The 17657-nt window shown below is 50.2% G+C and overlaps 1 protein-coding gene across 6 annotated transcripts; it reads right to left on the bottom strand.

The window, feature by feature from the left end:
* Window positions 1-392: 392 nt before the first annotated feature.
* Window positions 393-17604, bottom strand: LOC116784991 (ninein-like protein). Of its 6 annotated transcripts, none has more exons than XM_032684091.1 (16): window positions 17495-17604; window positions 15280-15370; window positions 14791-14927; window positions 14570-14707; window positions 14165-14303; window positions 12936-13046; window positions 12236-12325; window positions 11728-11736; window positions 9984-10080; window positions 9383-9513; window positions 8001-8329; window positions 4628-4697; window positions 3254-3505; window positions 2063-2275; window positions 1147-1263; window positions 393-1054 (listed from the first exon to the last, which is right to left on the bottom strand). In XM_032684091.1, exons 3-16 carry the CDS (start codon window positions 14910-14912, stop codon window positions 866-868), a joined length of 2007 nt encoding a protein of 668 aa, XP_032539982.1. In that variant the 5' UTR covers window positions 14913-14927; window positions 15280-15370; window positions 17495-17604; the 3' UTR covers window positions 393-865. The 6 variants fall into 6 exon arrangements, 5 of the variants coding, with proteins under 5 accessions (XP_032539982.1, XP_032539984.1, XP_032539986.1 ...); XM_032684093.1 differs by having other exon boundaries at window positions 12936-13043; XR_004356338.1 differs by having other exon boundaries at window positions 940-1054; window positions 2055-2275.
* Between the last annotated feature and the right edge of the window lie 53 nt (window positions 17605-17657).

Genomic DNA, 17657 nt, shown 5'->3' with positions numbered 1-17657 from the left:
AGAGGGGAACACCCGGGGCAGAGCAATAAATTTGGTATTTGCAGATGTGAACACCTGGCCTTTCAGACAACTTACTTTGGCAGTAGTACTCACTGTCAGTGTGTAAAGGCCACCAAGGAAGGCAAGAGGACAGTTCCCTTATCATGTCTCCTGGTCTCTGAAGGGTGCTGAGTAGGGGTCATCAAGCCCCAAGCCTTGGAGGCTCAAACTGAAAGAAGGCTCTGCCCTCAGTCCCTCTGTCCCGCTCACTGCAGAGGCAACAGTCTGGTTGGTTTTGGATCCTAGGCTCAGGCTGTAGGAGGGCCAGTCTCCTAGAGCCCAAAAGGAGCTGTAGGGAATGAAAGTTCAGCGACAGTTGGGGAAGGTTACTGAAATAGAGAGCAGACTGGAGATGGCAGGAAGTGCTGTAATATTACAAACATTTTAATGCCACCACACAGCTTTCCTGATCAGAGTGAGCCAGACACAGGAACCTGCAAGCCCTTCTGCCCTGGCTTTCCAGCCATAACAGTGTGGCCTCAATATCAACCCTCCACAGAGAGGGAGCATCTGCATCACCACCAAACACTGCTGGAGTTCAAGAAAATCCTGTGGGATGGCTGCCCTGAGACAGACCTGACTTATAACAGCACACTCTGCCACTGAGAAATGCAGCAAAGCTGGTGCTTTCAGTTGGAAAATTCAGCTATCCACAGGACAAACTTCCTTAAAGGTCTGGGTTCTCCATTATCTATTTTCTACGCAGGAACATCCTGACAAGACCAGAGAGGACAAGGCTGATTTCCCAACCCAGCCATACCTCCCCTTCTGCACCCGACCAACCCCAGCCAGGAGCAGGGGCAGGACTGCCACTGAAGGTGTCCCATCACCCACTCAGAGATGCTGGTGTGATTTTTCCGATAAGCTGCTTCAGAGCTGAGGCTTGCTCCTCCAACAGCTGGTTCTTCTCCTCCGTGCTCTTCTGCTTCAGTTCAGCAGCCTGCAGGGCCACTGCAAACCCCCTGTTCTCTCCACGGAGGTCTTCGATCAGCAGTTTGTTCCTGGAGAGTTGGGCCTACAGAAGGGACAGGGGGCTTCAGGTTCAGCATGCCATGCAGGGGTACCAGACAGGGAGGAACACACAGCACTAACCCCTCTTGCACTCACCTGGGCATCTCTGAGCTGAGCTGCCCTCTCTGCCAGCACAGCCTCAGCACTCCTCAGGCTGTGTTCCAGCCCCTCTGCCTGCTCCACAGCTGCCTGCAGTAGGTGCTCGTGTTCTGCCTGCTGTGGGCAAGAAAGCCTGTTGGGTTGTCCTAGCACTCCCCTGGCCTCTGGCAACCCTGGACTGTACATTTCCCCAGGGCCCTGGACCTTCACACTCCCTGAAGGAGAGCAGGGGAGGATTAGGTGAGATGCAGGATGCAAAGAGCAGTAGGAAAGGTGTCTAGAGCAGTACAACCTTCTCTAGGTCTGCACCTGACGAATTTTAAGACAAGGCACAGATTTCCCAGCAGTGTTTTCTATAAAAACAAGCCAATGGCCTCCCCTCTCCCAGGCATGTCCAGAAAAGCCCAGGGAGAGACATAGTTTCCTTCGATGCAGTTGTGTCTGCTTGTTATAATTCCTTACGTTATAATTTGTTCCATCTTTGCCCAGTTTGTCACAAGACAAACTCACAAAAACCCAACACCTCCGTTGCCCAGTGCCCCAGAGATAAAACCACCCCACTCTGTGAACTCCACACAGAGGGCTCAGACTTTATTTTTCCCAGTCTGAGCCAACAGAGTCTCTCCCTGGATAACTCCTGCTCCTCTAGGCACAGGGGAGATACCTGGTCTGGGGTATGTGGATTTGAGTGGGGAGGGCTCATGTTTGAGTGCAGGGCAGTGACTGCTTTCATGAGGAATTAAAAGTTGCAGCTGAATTTGAAGGTAAGTGCATTTTCCATGTGGGTTCTTTATATATTGCATCTTCTACTCAAACCTCTGGTGCCTTCAAACACAGCTGCCTTCCAGGCTGCCAGGACAGCAGTGTTCCCTTCACAGTACCTTTGACTGAGCTCCCATAATTACCTGCTTACCTGGGTGCTGACCAGCTGCCTGCATGTTTGCTCAGCCTGCTGGTGGAGGTTTTCCTGGAGCTGCTGAATCTTGCACTGTTCCTCTCTCAAGGTGATTTGCAGCTGCTCAAACTGCTGCTTTGACACCATGTTGTTTATCTGGGCCTTGGCCTGCTGCAACTGCAGAGCGTGCTGGGTCTGGGCCAGGCTCAGGCTTGCTTTGGCTTCTAAAAGCTGTAACACAGACAGGTGGATAGCTGGTTACAGCTCTGAGCCAACAATGTGACAGGCCCAGGGTGTGCTGTGGGTGAGAGGAGGGGTTAGGTAGCACCCTCAGCACCCTGCAGGACCATGGGAGTGTTGCTCACTGGGCAGCCTGCAAAGCAAGGGACTGAGAGCACCAAGAGCTGCAGGTGGATAAACGGAGACCCTCTGCTGAGCAGCAAGGAGCAGGAGTTGCTGGAGGACTCCTCTGGGAGTAAATCCCAGCACGAAGGGCCACAATGGCAAGAGACAGAGGGGGCTGCTCACCTGGGTTCTTGGATATATCCCAGGCAAGCTGGGATGTACTCCATGTCCTGTACTACATGTGTTCTGCTTTCTGCCACCAGCAAAGGGTAAATTTGGTAATGGGAAGCAGGTCTGGTCCCACTTTGCACTAGGGCTATCCAGGGGTGGCTAACATGGGTAAGCTGTACTTTGGAAAGCCAGTCCCTGAGCCTGTCCACAGGGTAGAGTGCAGGAGAGGGATAGTAACACATCTGAAGGTTTCTCACACTGGCTTTCCTCTCTCTATCCTGGTGATCTTAGGTCCCCTGCTCTGATCACATTTCCCTTCTCTCAGACAACGCCTGTCTGGCTGCTGTCATCCCTGCCCAGCCCCTACCTGATCCTGCCACTCCCCCAGCTCCTCTGCCAGCTGAGCCATGGGGAACCACAGCTCCTGGCACCCTGTGTGAGCCACCTCCACTCAGCCTCCATCTCCTGTGCCCAGCCAGCCTGCACAGGACTTGGACAGAGAGGACCTGTCCCCAGCTGCACCTGAACTGGCTTCAGACATATTTAAGCAGGAGGGAGAGTCCTTTATCCCCCACAAAGACGAACAGGACAAGTTTTTTGACTGGGGAAGGTGTCCAACACAGCCCCCAGCAGGGCAATACCAGCGATCACAGGGACCACTCAGCACCCCGCCACCAACTGAAGGACACCCACCTTCTCCTGTGAGGCCTTCAGCTGCTGTTGGAGCAGCTCCACCTCCATCCAACATGCTGCATGCTTCTGGTGGTGTTCCAGCCTTGCAGCCACCTCTGCTCCTCGTGGCCACTCGGCCTCTGCAAGCCTCTGGCTCTGCAGTTGGGCACTGCCAGGGCCAGCACTGTAACCAGCCTTGTGCCCAGCAAGTTCACAGCCCAGCTGATGCACCTTGACATTTGGGTGGGAGACCTCCTCTTTGCTCTTCTCACTCTGGAAAAGGTTGGGAAAAAAAAACCAAACAAATCATGCACAGAGGCTTGGGGTGGGAACAGAGGCAATAGACACCTAATCTGTCCCACACTGCCCTCGCTGGGTTCCCACCCAGGGACACTGCTCCAGGGCCTTGTGGGCACTCAGGACAAGTGTCCTCATGTCCCAGACTGACCAAGGCCCAGCAGCACAGCATTCCTAAATAAGGAAACCTGCACAGCTTACAGCCGTGGGAGAGGTCACTGAGGGGGAAGGGGGACACAGGACTGAATGGGTGTGTAACAGAAATATTAAAATTAGTAAGAGTACAGTATGAATGGAAATGTGTCTATGTGCACATGTGAAAGTACAGGCAAAAAAGCAGAGTAGGGGCTACAAGAACAGCCCACATTGACACTAAAGGGCACCATCCCCCAGGTGTTACCCCTAGGACACCTTCCCTTGCAGTAATGCTGAGCAAGGTGCAGTTTCTGACCTGTGTTCTGACCAGACCACAGCAGAGATAACGTCAGCAAGCCTGCTGTACCCTAACAGCAGGGTGGCAAGATCCCATTCCTCACAGGAAAATGGGCAATTCCAAAAGAGGAAAAGCAGGCAATGGGCAGCAGGTTGTTGGAAGCTGAAGCCAGCAAGGGCCAGCAAAGGCCACCCTGCTGCAGCTGATGGTCCTGAAGGGTAGGAAAGACATGCAAAAAAACAAGTTGTGGTTCCAAGTCATGAGGTATCCCAGGAACAGAGTAGAGAACTTAAATGCCTGCCCGCCTTGTTCACATTGCATACAAAAAATCCTGGCCAGGCCTTGTGTGCACATGTCCAAAGGCCTTTGAGCTTGTGGGTGTGAGACTGGGAGTGAGCGAAACCTCTGGGAGAAAGACTGCAAGTAGGTAAAGTCAACCTCATTAGAGACTTTGTAGCAATACTTTCCCTTCTGTAAGACCTTCACTGGCTTTTGGCACACAGGTTTTCTCTACTTGACAAGTTATAAGATGAAGCTGGTTCTTCAAAGCAAAACTAGGTTTGAATGTTTGAAACAAACATTTTTGTTCTCCTCTATGAGCACATGCAGTTTTTGTCCTCCTAAATCCTTCAGTCAAGAGCCTGTCAGTGTTAATGGCCTCTTACCAATGTTGTTAACTCTGCTATTTCAGCCAGCTCCTCCACCTTCTCTCTGCCCAACTTGATCATGTGTTTCCTGCTGGGAAGAGGGATACAATCAGCTTCAGGCCAGAGAGCAGCAAACCACAGCTCCCCAGAGGAGGGCCCTGTTTTGGGTAGTCCTACATCTCGTTTTGGCCTGCAACAGGAAGCAAAGCCAAGCGAAAACAGATATGGTCCTGCACTGATTCAGTAGTGAGTTGGGTGTCTCTGCACCAACAGGTGACTCAGCCCAGCCCAGGGTAGACAGCTGGGGACATCCAAAGTCCTGCACCACTGTCAGACACCTAAAAGAAGAACAGTAGGAGAGACAGACTAACAGCAACCTGTCTCTCCTCAGATTTATGGCTTGGTGGGTGATCTCTACCTATCTCAAGCTTCCTAAGGCAGAAAAGGCAACTGGTCAAAACATTTGTGTAGAAAAGAAGCTACACAACCCTTCCTCCCACACATACCCATCTCCACAGCCTCCCCAAAACCTGGTTCTGGCCCTGTGCTCTGGCCAAGCCCATCTTATCACTGGTTGCCTTTGTGTGCAGCAAAGGGCATGCGAGTGCCTGCTTTCTCAAAAATAAGAAAACAGAAGGCAGGTTGAGCCAGCTGAAATCTGGTAAATCTGGTAAATGCACCCTCAGGTTGTCCCTTTTATCCACCCATCTGCCAGCCTCCTGCAGCTGTCTCTTCTCTTACTCATAGTGTTCACTGCCCTTCTTTGCTAGCCTCAGTTCCTGCTGGAGTCTTCCAAGCTGACTCTTCAACAAGCTGTTCTCCAGCAGCCAGCACAGGTCTCCCTTGCAGGGAGAGACAGCAGAGTGAAAAAACCATGCAAAAGCCCTGTTTACTCTTGGCATTCTATGCTGGCTCCCTGGTCTATTCCCATTTGGTTTCCAAAGACAGTTAAGAAATCAAAGAAATCTGAAAAACAACCATCCAGTAACTCAGGCAACATATGTGGGGACAACCAAGAAACAATGGTAGAGAAGGAGCAGGTCTTCAAAGGAAGGGAAATAAAGAGGAATAAGGACAAAGAGCATCAGATTCTGAATTTGTGCGCCTTCCAGCTGGCTAAAATTATTTTGCAGTCTTGCCAAGGAGTGGAAACAAAGCGATTTGGCTCATCAAGACACACCAAGACTTAATTACAGGATCACCAGGTGGTGAGCCCAACCCCTCAGCTGCAATAAAGCCATATCTGGAGAACTCAGCTTGTTTGACACAACAGTTATGACCCCAAATCCAAGGCTCATCATCTTTCCACTTCTATTGGTACTTCCAGTCTCCCAGGAGTCTATGAATACTGGCACTTGTGGGAAGGAGGCTCAGTCCTGTTTTAAACAGATAGTCCCATCCAATAGGTTCTGCTAAACACCAGTTCCATACAGGACTGCACTCCAACCTGACACTCTCTTGAGCTCTGGGTTCATTTTCCAACTAGTACACAACATCTTTGAGCTGCACCAGCCCCAGCTGCAACCTAGTCCTTTCCCTCTCCAGCTCCATTTTGACAGCCAGAATGTCATGTTTCCTCCTGTGCTGCTACACCATTCTGTCTCCCAGAGCTTTCTTCTCCTGTTCTTGCCATCCAGATCAAGTCTGTCTCATGTCCCGAGATGCTGTTTTGTCTGCTGTGTGAAAGCATACCTTTTAACTTTGATCTCTCTGCCTTCTTCCCAAGCACATCCCCTTGTCTATCAAGATTCCATTTCTCCGTGATAAATACTTTCCACTTTGGCTCCAGCTTCTAGACTGAGCAGGCCATTTGCTGCAACAGACATCTGCACTGGTCCATCCGTCACACAATCTTTCATTTCTTCTCTGTTCCTTATGTGCAACAGGACATTTTGGTCTACCTGCTCATCCAAGTCCTGCAGACCTGCTCCTTTCCCCCCAGAGGACAAGTCTCCAGACACTCTGTCCGTTCCAACACCAGAGCCCTCAGCTCCAAGGATTCTGCATTACTCCCATTTCATCCTGGTGCCTTTTCTAATATTTTTCTGCTCAAGCATCTCACACATTTTGGCCTGTTCCTCATTAACCTCCTCTTACAACTTTAGCTGACTCTGTTTCCACAGAGACTGTCTTTTTCCTTACACTTCCACTGTTGCCTCTCCTGGGCACGCTGCTCTTGAAGGTCTCACCTTGGAGCCTTTATTGTTGGGAAATCACCTCCTCTCACACTAGTGTTGCCGCAATAAAGCCTTACAGTTGTCCTCATGCTGGCATTCACTCCATGACAGCTCTTGGTTATGCTCAGCCTCTGCATCTTTCCTAATGATAAAAAATACTTTGCTGGCTTGGGTTTGATAACACAGCTTGGAAACCTCAGCCAGCCCCAGAATGTTCTTTTGCTGGAGATGCAATACAAAGGTTTCTTTCTGTTGCAAAGTCAAGGCAATTAGTTAAACCTTACAGAAAGTTCCCAAACTATTTTGCACCTCTCAGACTCACACCCATCACATCTTTTCCAAAAACTCTGAAAGCTCTCCACTGTAGTCAGTCCATCTACCATTCACCAGAGATGGTGATAACACAGCTTAAATTACTTGTATTCCTGTTATTTGGCCTTGTTTCCTTGGTCTACCACAGACTTCATCCATCACCTCCTTTCTCCCCATCTACCCCATATCTCAGCCCTAAAAGAGGAATAATGACCCTAGCAAAATCCTCTGTTTCCATATTGCCCAGGGGAACTCTCCTCCTGAAGGGAGACACAGCAGGGAAGAGACAGGAGGAAAGCCTGGGGACACTGGTGGGGTGTGCTGGAAAGCAGGAAGGAGCAGGCATGGACAGGCAGTTTCCTGCCAATTCCTCTGCAAGGCCACTCTGGCCCCTGGGGATGTTGCAGAACTGGCATCACAAGCACAGGAAAGGAAGATAAACAGTCATTTAGTGACAGCCTCACTCTTTCACCAGCCAATCTAACTATATAGAGAAATTTAAGATATTTTTTGCTGCTTTTAAGATAACAAGTTGTGATGATCTAGCAAGCAGAGGCAGGTTTGTTGAAGGACCAAGAAAGAGAGAGATAATAAGAAAACACTAATGAAAGCTCTCTTGTATCTCTCAGTATTTTGAGATACAGTCTTTGCTTGGGCACTGCCTCTGACACAAGCCTGTAGAACATGCAGGGAAACTTAAAGTCTTGAAATAAAAGCACTCATGTAAGGGGAGTTTAGATGTCTTGCTTCAAACAGCTGCAGCCCTGCAATACTGCCCAGATTTTTTTCCAAATTAAAGCAGCTCTCCAGCCTCGTGAGGAATCAGCCCAACCTACTCTGGTACGAGCAGGGGATGCACCCCTAATCTCCTGCTTAGCCCCAGAAAGAGCACAGTGCCAGACCTCCAGCTCAATCTGTCCTGGTGCTGCTGTGTCCTCAGTTCTTCTCCCTCCTGGTCCAGCTGCTGCCCTGGATGGCAAATGTCTTCAGTGTGGTGCTGTCCCACCCTGGCCTGCTCCACCTCAAACCTCCCCTCCAGCTCCACACTCCACATATGTTTTTGCTCTTTCAGGCTACTAATTACAGCCCAGTACTTTGCAACTGTTTCTTCCAGGTCTCTCTTCTGGTCTTCCATCTTGCACATCTCAGCCTTGAAGCTCTCCTCACTGTCCTTCCTCTCTCTCTCAAAGTTTTTCTGCATTAACTCTAGTTGTTCCTTGTAATAGTTTATCTGTTGGAAGGAGAGAGGATTTGGATATTAGCACCATGCTCCTGGGAGCTCCCCTCTGCTCCATTAGCTCTAATTCAAGTTGATCTATTGGTCCCTCTCAAGAGGGGACACTCTCAGGCAGTTCTGGTCCCTGCTGAATTTAGGGCAACAATCAGTCTCACACAGCAGCCTCTAACAGGCAGGTACCAGTGGGTCCCATTTCTTTCCAGCAAACAGCACAGTTCTCCCCTTTCTCCTTGTTTACAAGGAACTCCAGAGAGGAGAAGGGAGAGGTCAGGGCATCATCTGCCACTGCTCCTCACATCCTTCCTCCACTGCAGAGTGGTCCCTTGCCGAGATGTGGCGGTGGATAGCTGCTGCTCCTTACAGCTCCCCTGTAAACACTAGAAACTCCAGGATTTGATGAGCACAAAGGCAGGACTGTGAAGCAGGCAGAGCATCTGTAAGCGGCTTTGTGCTCCTTGAACTGTTCTGTCACCTGTGTGGCAGTTTACAATTTACTCTTGCAGTGCTGCAACAGAAATCCAGCAAGAAGCACTGACCTCTCAGTTCAGCAGCAAAAAGAGGAGTAAATGTGGAAACTGAGGCCTCTTACAAGAGCACTCTAACGCTGTCTAAAGAGGGCTTGGCTCACACTGTCACCTTAGGGCAAGTGGGTTAAAGTGTGCTGCAAGCCCAGGGCAACAGGGCTCTGATACATCCCATGCCCTCAGGAGACACCTGGCTGCTTCTCCTCTTGGTCCTGTTGCTGGTTTTACTGCGATAGCAACACCGGGTAATCTCTGGTTCCCCACAAGACCCACACAAACATTTTGCAAGGTGACAGCAATTTCCACAAAGCCTTTGCCAGCCAGTGAGGGCTCCAGATGCTCCTACCAGCTAAGATAGGCTGGAGATGCACATGGAATAATCCCAGCCAAGTGTTGAGGTACCACACTGCTTCTCAGCCTGAACTTTCTCTCCAGCAACCCTCTTGGAGCAGATGCCTCATCAGTCATGCTGTAGCAGTTGTGCTTACCAAGAAGTCAGGACATTTCCCTCCACCCTGCTCACCTTGGTTTCCAGCTGCACCTTCAGCTCCTGCAGCTGCTCCACTGGGAGTGACATCTCTGTATATGTAGAAGTAGGAACAAGAGGGCTTGGAGAGGGGCGTTCTGGCAGAGAGGAGCCCTGTAAGGACAGGCCTACAAGACAGGACTGATAAGAATGGCTGCAGCTTCATCCAGTCAAGTCCATACAACTCCAAAAGATGGAGATTCCCCATCTATCTCATGGGTCCCAGGGCTACATCACTCCTTTCAGCCAGAAGCTTTTATCTAATGCTCAACTTGAATCTCCCAAGCCACAGTTTGGTTGGCTACCTCCTCTTTATTATATTGTGTTTCCCTAACATCCTCAACAGTGAAAAGCTGCCTGTTCACTCCTAGCTGCCTAGTCCACAGGTTACCATCACCAGCTCTCAAGTTGGGAATGCCTCTTTCCCTCCTCCCCACCACCCAGTTTCCCCTTCTTCCCTCCCACGGCTGCCCAGTACCAGAACCTACAGTGGTAGTTCAGGCACAAGCCACCCCACACTCCCATGTAAAAGTCAATCCGGAGGGAACTCTGTTCCTGCTGAGAAGATGGAGAGGCACTGAACGCTGGAGCACATTACCTCTTGCTGGCAGCCCTGTCTCAGCCCTGCTCTCCTGGAGCTGGAGACGCAGCCTTTGCAGCTCCCTCCGCAGCGCCCTGTTCTGGTCATACAGCACCTGAAAAGACCAAAGACTGGTCATGATGTGGCTACAAAGCCCCCCCAGGGTGTGGGAACTGCCATGTGTACTCAGAGCCTCCTGCTCTCAGGCCCAGCACAAAGAGGAGAGGCCTCCCCCAGACCCAGCACAGGGGGATTTTTCTTCCTTCCCAAGCAAATGCAGACATGAGAGAATTTGGAAGTGCCACAGAAGAAATGCAAGCCCAGATTACCATGACCATCACCAGTAAACACTGTAAAGCACAAAGCAACTGGCCCTGCATGCAAAAGCCACGATACCAGGGTTTTTTGCAGACACCTCAAAGGGCTGGGCCTCCTGAGACCCTCCTAACCTAAACCACCATTGCTAGCATCCAACACCTAAGAAACACCACGATCTCAGTACAGGCACAGAGGTTTGCATTTACATCCTCAAGATACCTCTGTGGGCATCCAGGCTAGCCAACAAGCACTCCTGTATGCACACAAAGCAACAGGGAAGCAAGTCCCACAGGGCTCTGGGAGGGAACATTTCCAGGTTGCAGAAGGAATAAAGTGAAGCGAGAAGGTGCTGATCCCATGGGAAGCACAGCACAAGGCAGGTCCTGCTGGTCTCCTGGTGCCAGAGATACCCTGAGGCCAGAACAGAAGTTTATCCACCTCAGTGCCAACATCAGCCTGCAGCAAGGAGTCGACTCCACAGCTGAACGCTGAGTTATGAGCTGCCACACCAGTGCAATGAGCCACTTCCATGTGGGTGTCTGGAGCTGGAAAACTGCTTGCTTCACTTCACACCCTCCATCCCGTACTGGAAGCAACAGCACACAAGGTATCCTGCCTTCTTATGGACTGGGGGTCAGACCACTTTGAGCAGACATCAAATTACCTCCCGCGTGCTGCCACTCAGGAAACTGATGTGTTGCAAGGGACTATGAATTAGGACACTTCCAATTAATAAATATTACTGAGACGATGTAGACAAATGCAAACCCAGTTTGTTTCATCTCCATTCTAAACAGAAAGGGCGGGAGGCTGACAGCACTCAGCAAGAGTAAAGGATAAACCCAAGTGGGTGCCTTCACATTTGCAGATGAAGCCTGAAGGTCGAACCTTTCCATCCATCAGCATTCTTATGGACAACTCCAGGGCTGCTCAACAGGAAGAAAAATTTGCAGCACCAAGCATATTCAACCCTCTGGTGCCACCTGGAGCAATGCTGCACTGGATTGCGCTCCAGTGTGTTTGCCTTTAATTACAGATTCAAGAGGGGCTGTCTGATGTGTCCATGGAACAACTTTGCTGAAAGTACACATTTCAGCCCTTGCTGGAGGGATGTGATAAGTCACTGTCCCTACTCAGTGGTGTTCCCCAGCCACACACAGCACTTGGGAACAAACGGGCAATGTAACAAGTACAGGATTTGGGAGCCAAGGCACAGAGCACTCAGTAACTCACAACATGCAAGATACACAAGTCATTTAAAAATGAGAGAAGGGAAACAGAGGTTGTGCTCATTCCAGACAGCCCAAAGCTCGGGAAGGAGCACATTACCCTGCAGGAAGTACAACATACAGAGCACCGGAGCACATTACCCTGCAGGAAGTACAACATACAGAGCACCAATTCCTGGACCATACACACACACCAGATACCTGGACTGGCTCACCTTGACTCTCTAGCAGAGTCCAGCAGCAAGTTTTGTAGGGGTTTGTCAAGTGGGGGCAAGGAGAAGGAAGGGAAAAACAAAAGGATAGAAGAATTTCACTGTTAACATGCTTTCCAAATAAGGAGAACAGCTTTCTCCTTCTGCTGAAGAAGAAATGCAACAGAGCCCAGGATGGTCTGTCCTTATCGACAGAGGTACATGGTTCCCTAACAAAATAGTCCATGGCTACAGAGTGGCAGGCAGGGAGGAATTTACCATCCACCACTACTCTCCCCTGCCAAAATCCCAGCAAGGGAAACAACCCATGGAGGGCTGCAGGAGTGAGGAGACAGGCTGCTTTACTGAGGGTACAGCTGTCTCCAGCCTCCTCTGAGCAAGGCAAGAGGGATTCTCCTCTGCACCATGGTCAGGGCTGCCTCCTTCCACTCCCCCAGGCCAAAGTGCCCAACAGATGTGCCGAGGAGAGCAGGACTTTCACAACAACTGCTGGAGAACTGCCCACGCGTACCTGGCACTGCCGCTCGTACTCCAGGACAATCTCGGCAAAGCGTTCGCTCTGGCTCAGGAACTCCGGGCTGTGGGGCTCCACCTGGCCCAGCTGCACAAGCACAGGGAAACATCTCTCATCAAGAAAGCTATCACCTCTCCAAATGGAGAGCCAAAAGCTCTACTAAATCACTGAAGTCATGGTGCTACACCCATAGATTCAACAGAAGGGTTCCTATTGTCACCTGTGGGATGAGTCAGATGCAGAAAGAGGAGGAAAAACATTTTTCTCCACATGTGAGAGACAACAACTACAGACAGGCAAGCTTTCCTGGCTAACAAGATCACGGACTCACTTCTTTCCCCAGTTTCATTTTACCAGGTGAGTTGTAGGAGTGGAAGATACCAAAACTAACCCTTTACTTCAATACTTGTGAAAAATAAAGCTTTTCTTTTTTGTGGAAACCAAACTTCAAAGTTTTCACTTGAACACTGCAAATTTGTAAAATTTTCTAAAACTGCAAACTTTCTTCACCCTTTTTTTCCCCAAGCTTCAAAAGGCCTAACTTAAAAGCCCACATTTTTTTTCTTTCCAGGTTGTCATCAATGTGCAGGAGAGCTCACAGAGGGGGAGACCATAACAACTGGGCCAAAATATGCAAGATCAATTTTTTGATGAGTTCCTGAAAAGTTTCTATTTAACTACAACAGAGAAAGGTTACCTTTTCCTTCACAATGTGGTTGAGTTCTTTCTGCAGCTCCAACACCAGTTCCTCAGAGGCTGACAGTTTCTCAGTCATCTCTGTGACCTTGTTTTGCAGCTCTGTGTTCTGCTGACAAAACAGAGATCTCCTTGATGCAGTGGGTCCTGACATGGCAGGATGGGTTCATCAGACACAGGCCTTCAGCAGGAAGCTGTGAAACAACTGGTAGCATGGCAAACACAGCACAGCTCCCAGAAGACCCTGAATTGGACAGCTCCTGGTTCCAGACAGGACAGGAGTCATTTTTTGCAGTAGCCAGAAGGGTGCCCAGATGTTATTCTACACCACCCCAAGCCATTGCCACGGGAGAGGGAAGGGACTCTCTTTCATGGAGAAAGGCTTTCTTCCAGTGAGAAAATGAGAAAAGGAAAAGTGGCTGCAGGTTGGGCTGGGCTCTTCGGTGAGCATCTTGCACATAAATCACTCTCTCTTTCGTACATTTTTGTTATTAGTATTGTTGCTGTTACTGTTTGTTTTCTTATCTCATAGCTGTTTCCTGTAAATTGTTCTTAACCCACGATCTCTGCCTTTTGTGCCTCCAATTCTCCTCTAAAGCCACCCAAGGGACAGAAGATGGAGGAGAGGCAGTGAGCAGCAGTGTGGTTTGGAGAGTCTTGTGGGAGAACTAAATTGGGCAGTACCATTCCTAAACCACAACAGGACAGCACACTGTTGATACCACATGGGCTAGGGTTAGGCTCATCTCTCCAAAGGACAGACATAGGAGTGGGTTTTGCAGAATAAGAGCTAGACAGTCCCACAGGCTCATCTCTATCCCTGCTTCACAAAACTATGGTTTCCGTCACAGACAACAAAGGCAGCAAGTCCTGTGCTATCTCCAGCTGTACTTTCACAATGAACAGAACTGGGATAATCCCAGGCATGCAGACACCATCATCTCTGCTTTTGGCATGGTCCCTGGCACAATTATAGCCTTAGCTATTGAGTATCCAGGTGTTATCAAGGGCCAAACCAGTCCCAACAAACAACATGGGTGTTTAATAATGCCACGGCAAGGGAACAAGCTCTGTATTTAATACAATAGTATGGATGTGGCTGATGATTCTTCTGCATAAAATTCCTGCCCTTCCCAGCAAAAGCAACACAAGCCATCCATATTTGTCACCACCTCTGTTTTGCCTCGTCTGAAGAAGTGAAGATGTTTCACCCAGGGCAGTTTTACTTACCTTCATCACATGGTTCAGCCTCCCTTGCAGGCTGGCCTCTTTGCCCTGGAGGAACTGTGTATCGGCCTCCAGCTTTGCTTGGTGACTGACTGCTTGCTGCAAAAGCAGCTCTTTTGCTTCTATTTCTGCCTGATAATCCCTGGGGGAAGAAAGCAACATGGCTGGGGTACCTGGAGCATGTTCTCAGATGGTCACAAGGTACAGACACCCTCCCTCACCATGCACAAAGCAAGAGATGAGAACTTGGTTGGAAAGATGCTGAAACCATAGCGGGGGAAGGTCTTCAGGGATTTTTCTGCCACTAGCACGTTGACAAAACAAGTGGGAGATTTAACAGGGAGACTGGGATGGGAGGGACAGGCTGTAGGCACATCTTCCCAGCCCCACCAAAAAGACCCTTCCTACCTGAGCTTGCTCTGGGTGTGCTTGAGAGCGACGTACTGCTCGTCCAGCTCCCTGCCAAGATGCAGGCAGCGTCTCTCTGCCTTCTCCAAGTCCAGCTTCGCCTTGTCCCTCTCCCTGGCGATCTTCCTCACCTGGATCCTGCAGACATGGAGAGCAGAGCATTAAGAGACACCTCACACATCCCAGAGAAGAGCCCTCCTTGCGGGGAGCAGCACCCTCACCAGAGGCACTGCAGTTTGTATCCATAGGAGGTGACAGCTGCATGCTGAAGCCCACTCCTGGGGACCATGAGTGTGCTGTCCAAGGCTGCAGGCAGCTCTGCCAGTCTCACCTGCTCCTCCATGCTGCTACTCCACCTCTGCAAGCACAGTACAGACTGTAATCACTTCCTCCCTCTTCTAGGAGTTCCAACAGGACTTCTGTTGTCACACCATCTGACCACCCTCCAGTCATTCAGAAATGCCCTCCCATCTCACAGATAAGCCTAGATCATACCCACCCCAGATTTTCCCAGCCCTTCCCCAAACCCTGCTACCCCACCATGAACCTTGGCTGCAAGCACTTCTTCCACCCCAGATGGTTGCTTGCTGAAAGGCCCTGCTGCTCACTTCACCCACCACCACCGATCAAGGCAGCACCAGAGACCTTGAGGATCTCCCCTTAGTTGTTCCAGGGCTCAGGTGGCAGTGACAAGCTGAGGATTGGCAAACCTGGTGCCTTTGCTGATGATGGAGGAGTGATGTGGGCCCACGCAGCTTGGCCAGAAGGACACACCAATTCCCTGCACGTTACCCTCTGACACTGAGGAAAAAACAGCAGAGACAAGTCAGTGGGAAAAAACTGGCAGAGAAAAACTGAAGCTTTCCATACCGAAAGGAAACTTCACAGATCAAATCAATATTGAAGAACATTTTAGAAGCAAGCCCAAGCTGCCAGGAGGGAGATGTTCTGAGCTGCCCTTAAGGCAACTACAATGAGAAGGTTCTGGTGAACACTCAGAAGCCACAGAAAAACCAACACTGAAAGCTACAGAGTTTACAGTGACAACTGCCAGATAGGGACTTCCAGCCAACATTTTGTTTCACCTAGAGGCTAAAATTGCCTTGAGGTCAGCTTCAAAGGTAAATGAGATTCAGCCAAGCTGACCCAAAAAGCATAAAGCTGATACAGAACTGATAACTCCAAAAGCACCAATTTTGTACCGGATTTGAAAGAAGCCTTAAGTCAAAGTCTTAAGTCAAAAAAACCTGAAACAACTCTTCTTTCTTTTTTGGAGCTGTTTTGCTCAAGATCCTGGATGGAGCTGTCCTGGCTGTCAGGGTAATCAGAGATTCACTTCCACCAGAGTTACTTCAAAAGCATTTGCAAATGCCTTGCCAGTCCTCGGAACTGAAAGCACTAAAGAGAAAGAAATATTTTACATCAAACAAAGAAAATGTGAATGAAGCTTGATCCATGCACTACAAAGAGGACAATCTCTGTCACATGTGATGTCTGGACTTGTGTCTGGGTTCCCTGCAGGACACTGTAAAACATCAAACACGAATTAACTGTCCTGTGTAGGGATGAGGCAATGACTTATTGTTCCTTATTCAAAGTCAATGGAAATCACCTCATGGAGCTGCTGATCAAGGCCATCAACCAGGATCCTTTTTACAAACTCACCCCATGGAGTGCTAAGTCTTTGCTACTTAAGAGACATTGACTTGTCTTGCAAAATGTGGCTGTATGGCTGAACAAGCCAAACTGCAACTCCTCAAAGCTCTTCCATCTCCATGCTTTTCCAGTTTAGTCAATAAATCTGTGCCTTCCCAAGAGACGAGACCAAGAGAAATTCACCAGCTGCAGGAATTTGAAGCACCCAAACTGTTTCTTAAATCTGTGCAAATGGAACACAGTTTAAAAACGCTCTTTGAGAAGGACAGGGGGGTGCAGTATGCCCACATCCAAACTCTCTGCCCCTCAAAAGAACCCAGAGATCAGCTCCGTGAAAACTGGATCCCAGCTGCTTGAACAACATAGACAGAACGGTGGAGAAGGCATCGGCTGAGGAAAGGCAGTGAGAAGCTTGGATCCTTCTCTGGTCTCTGTGGAGAACCCCAACATCTCATTCCATTGCCTTGTCCCACCTCAGGTTGGCAAATCAACCCTCTCTTGACACCCCTGGGCTGGCAGAAGAGGTGACATGAGGCTGCCAGCCAGCACATTTCTCCTCCCCCACCCCCGCTGTGCAAACCACCTGGGGTGTTCCTGGGGCTGGACACTTGGCTTCCACACAGGCACGGTGTGCTGGATATCCCAGGCATGGAGTTCCAGGGGAAACACACACGACACGGGGAAACCAAATGGGAGTGACAACCCAGGTGTCGCCTCCACCCTGCATTCCAAGGTGTTCTGAAGAACACAAACAACCTGCGCCCACCTTCCCATCCAGCCCCTGGATGCTTTTCCTGGGGCACATCGGGAAGAGAGCGGCCAGCAGGTCGAGGCAGGTGATCCTGCCCCTCTACTCAGCCCTGGTGAGGATCACCTGGAGAGCTGTGTCCAGTTCTGGGCTCCTCAGGACAAGAGACACAAAGGTCCTGGAGCAGGTCTAGCAGAGGGCAACAAAGAGGATTAGGGGAATGGAGCATCTCAATTCTGGGGAAAGGCTGAGGGAGCTGGGGCTGTTTAGTCCAGAGAAGACTGAGAGGGGACCTCATCAATGCATGTAAATAACTCGAAGGCGGCTGTCAAGAGGATGGTACCAGAGTCCTTTCAGCGGTGCCTAGCGACGGGACAAGGAGCGATGGCCATAAACTAAAACACAAGAAGTTCCACCTGAACCTGAGAAACAATTTCTTTACACTGATGGTGGCAGAGCACAGAACAGGCCGCCCAGGGAGGCCGTGGAGTTTCCCCTCTCTGGAGACATTCCAAACCCACCTGGAGGCGTTCCTGTGTCACCCGCTCCAGGTGAGGTGGGGCTGGATGATCCCCAGAGGTCCCTTCCTTCCAGCCCTCACGATCCCGTCACTCCCCGAGGGCACCCCGCGCCCTCCCGCCCCGCGCACACGCACGCGCACAACGCGCTCCCTCCGCTTCCCCG

This window comes from Chiroxiphia lanceolata, chromosome 3, assembly GCF_009829145.1.
Source record: "Chiroxiphia lanceolata isolate bChiLan1 chromosome 3, bChiLan1.pri, whole genome shotgun sequence".
Classification (NCBI taxonomy): Eukaryota; Metazoa; Chordata; class Aves; order Passeriformes; family Pipridae; genus Chiroxiphia; species Chiroxiphia lanceolata.
The sequence above is the reverse complement of the archived record's forward strand: the minus strand, read 5'-3'. Positions and strand labels throughout refer to the sequence as shown.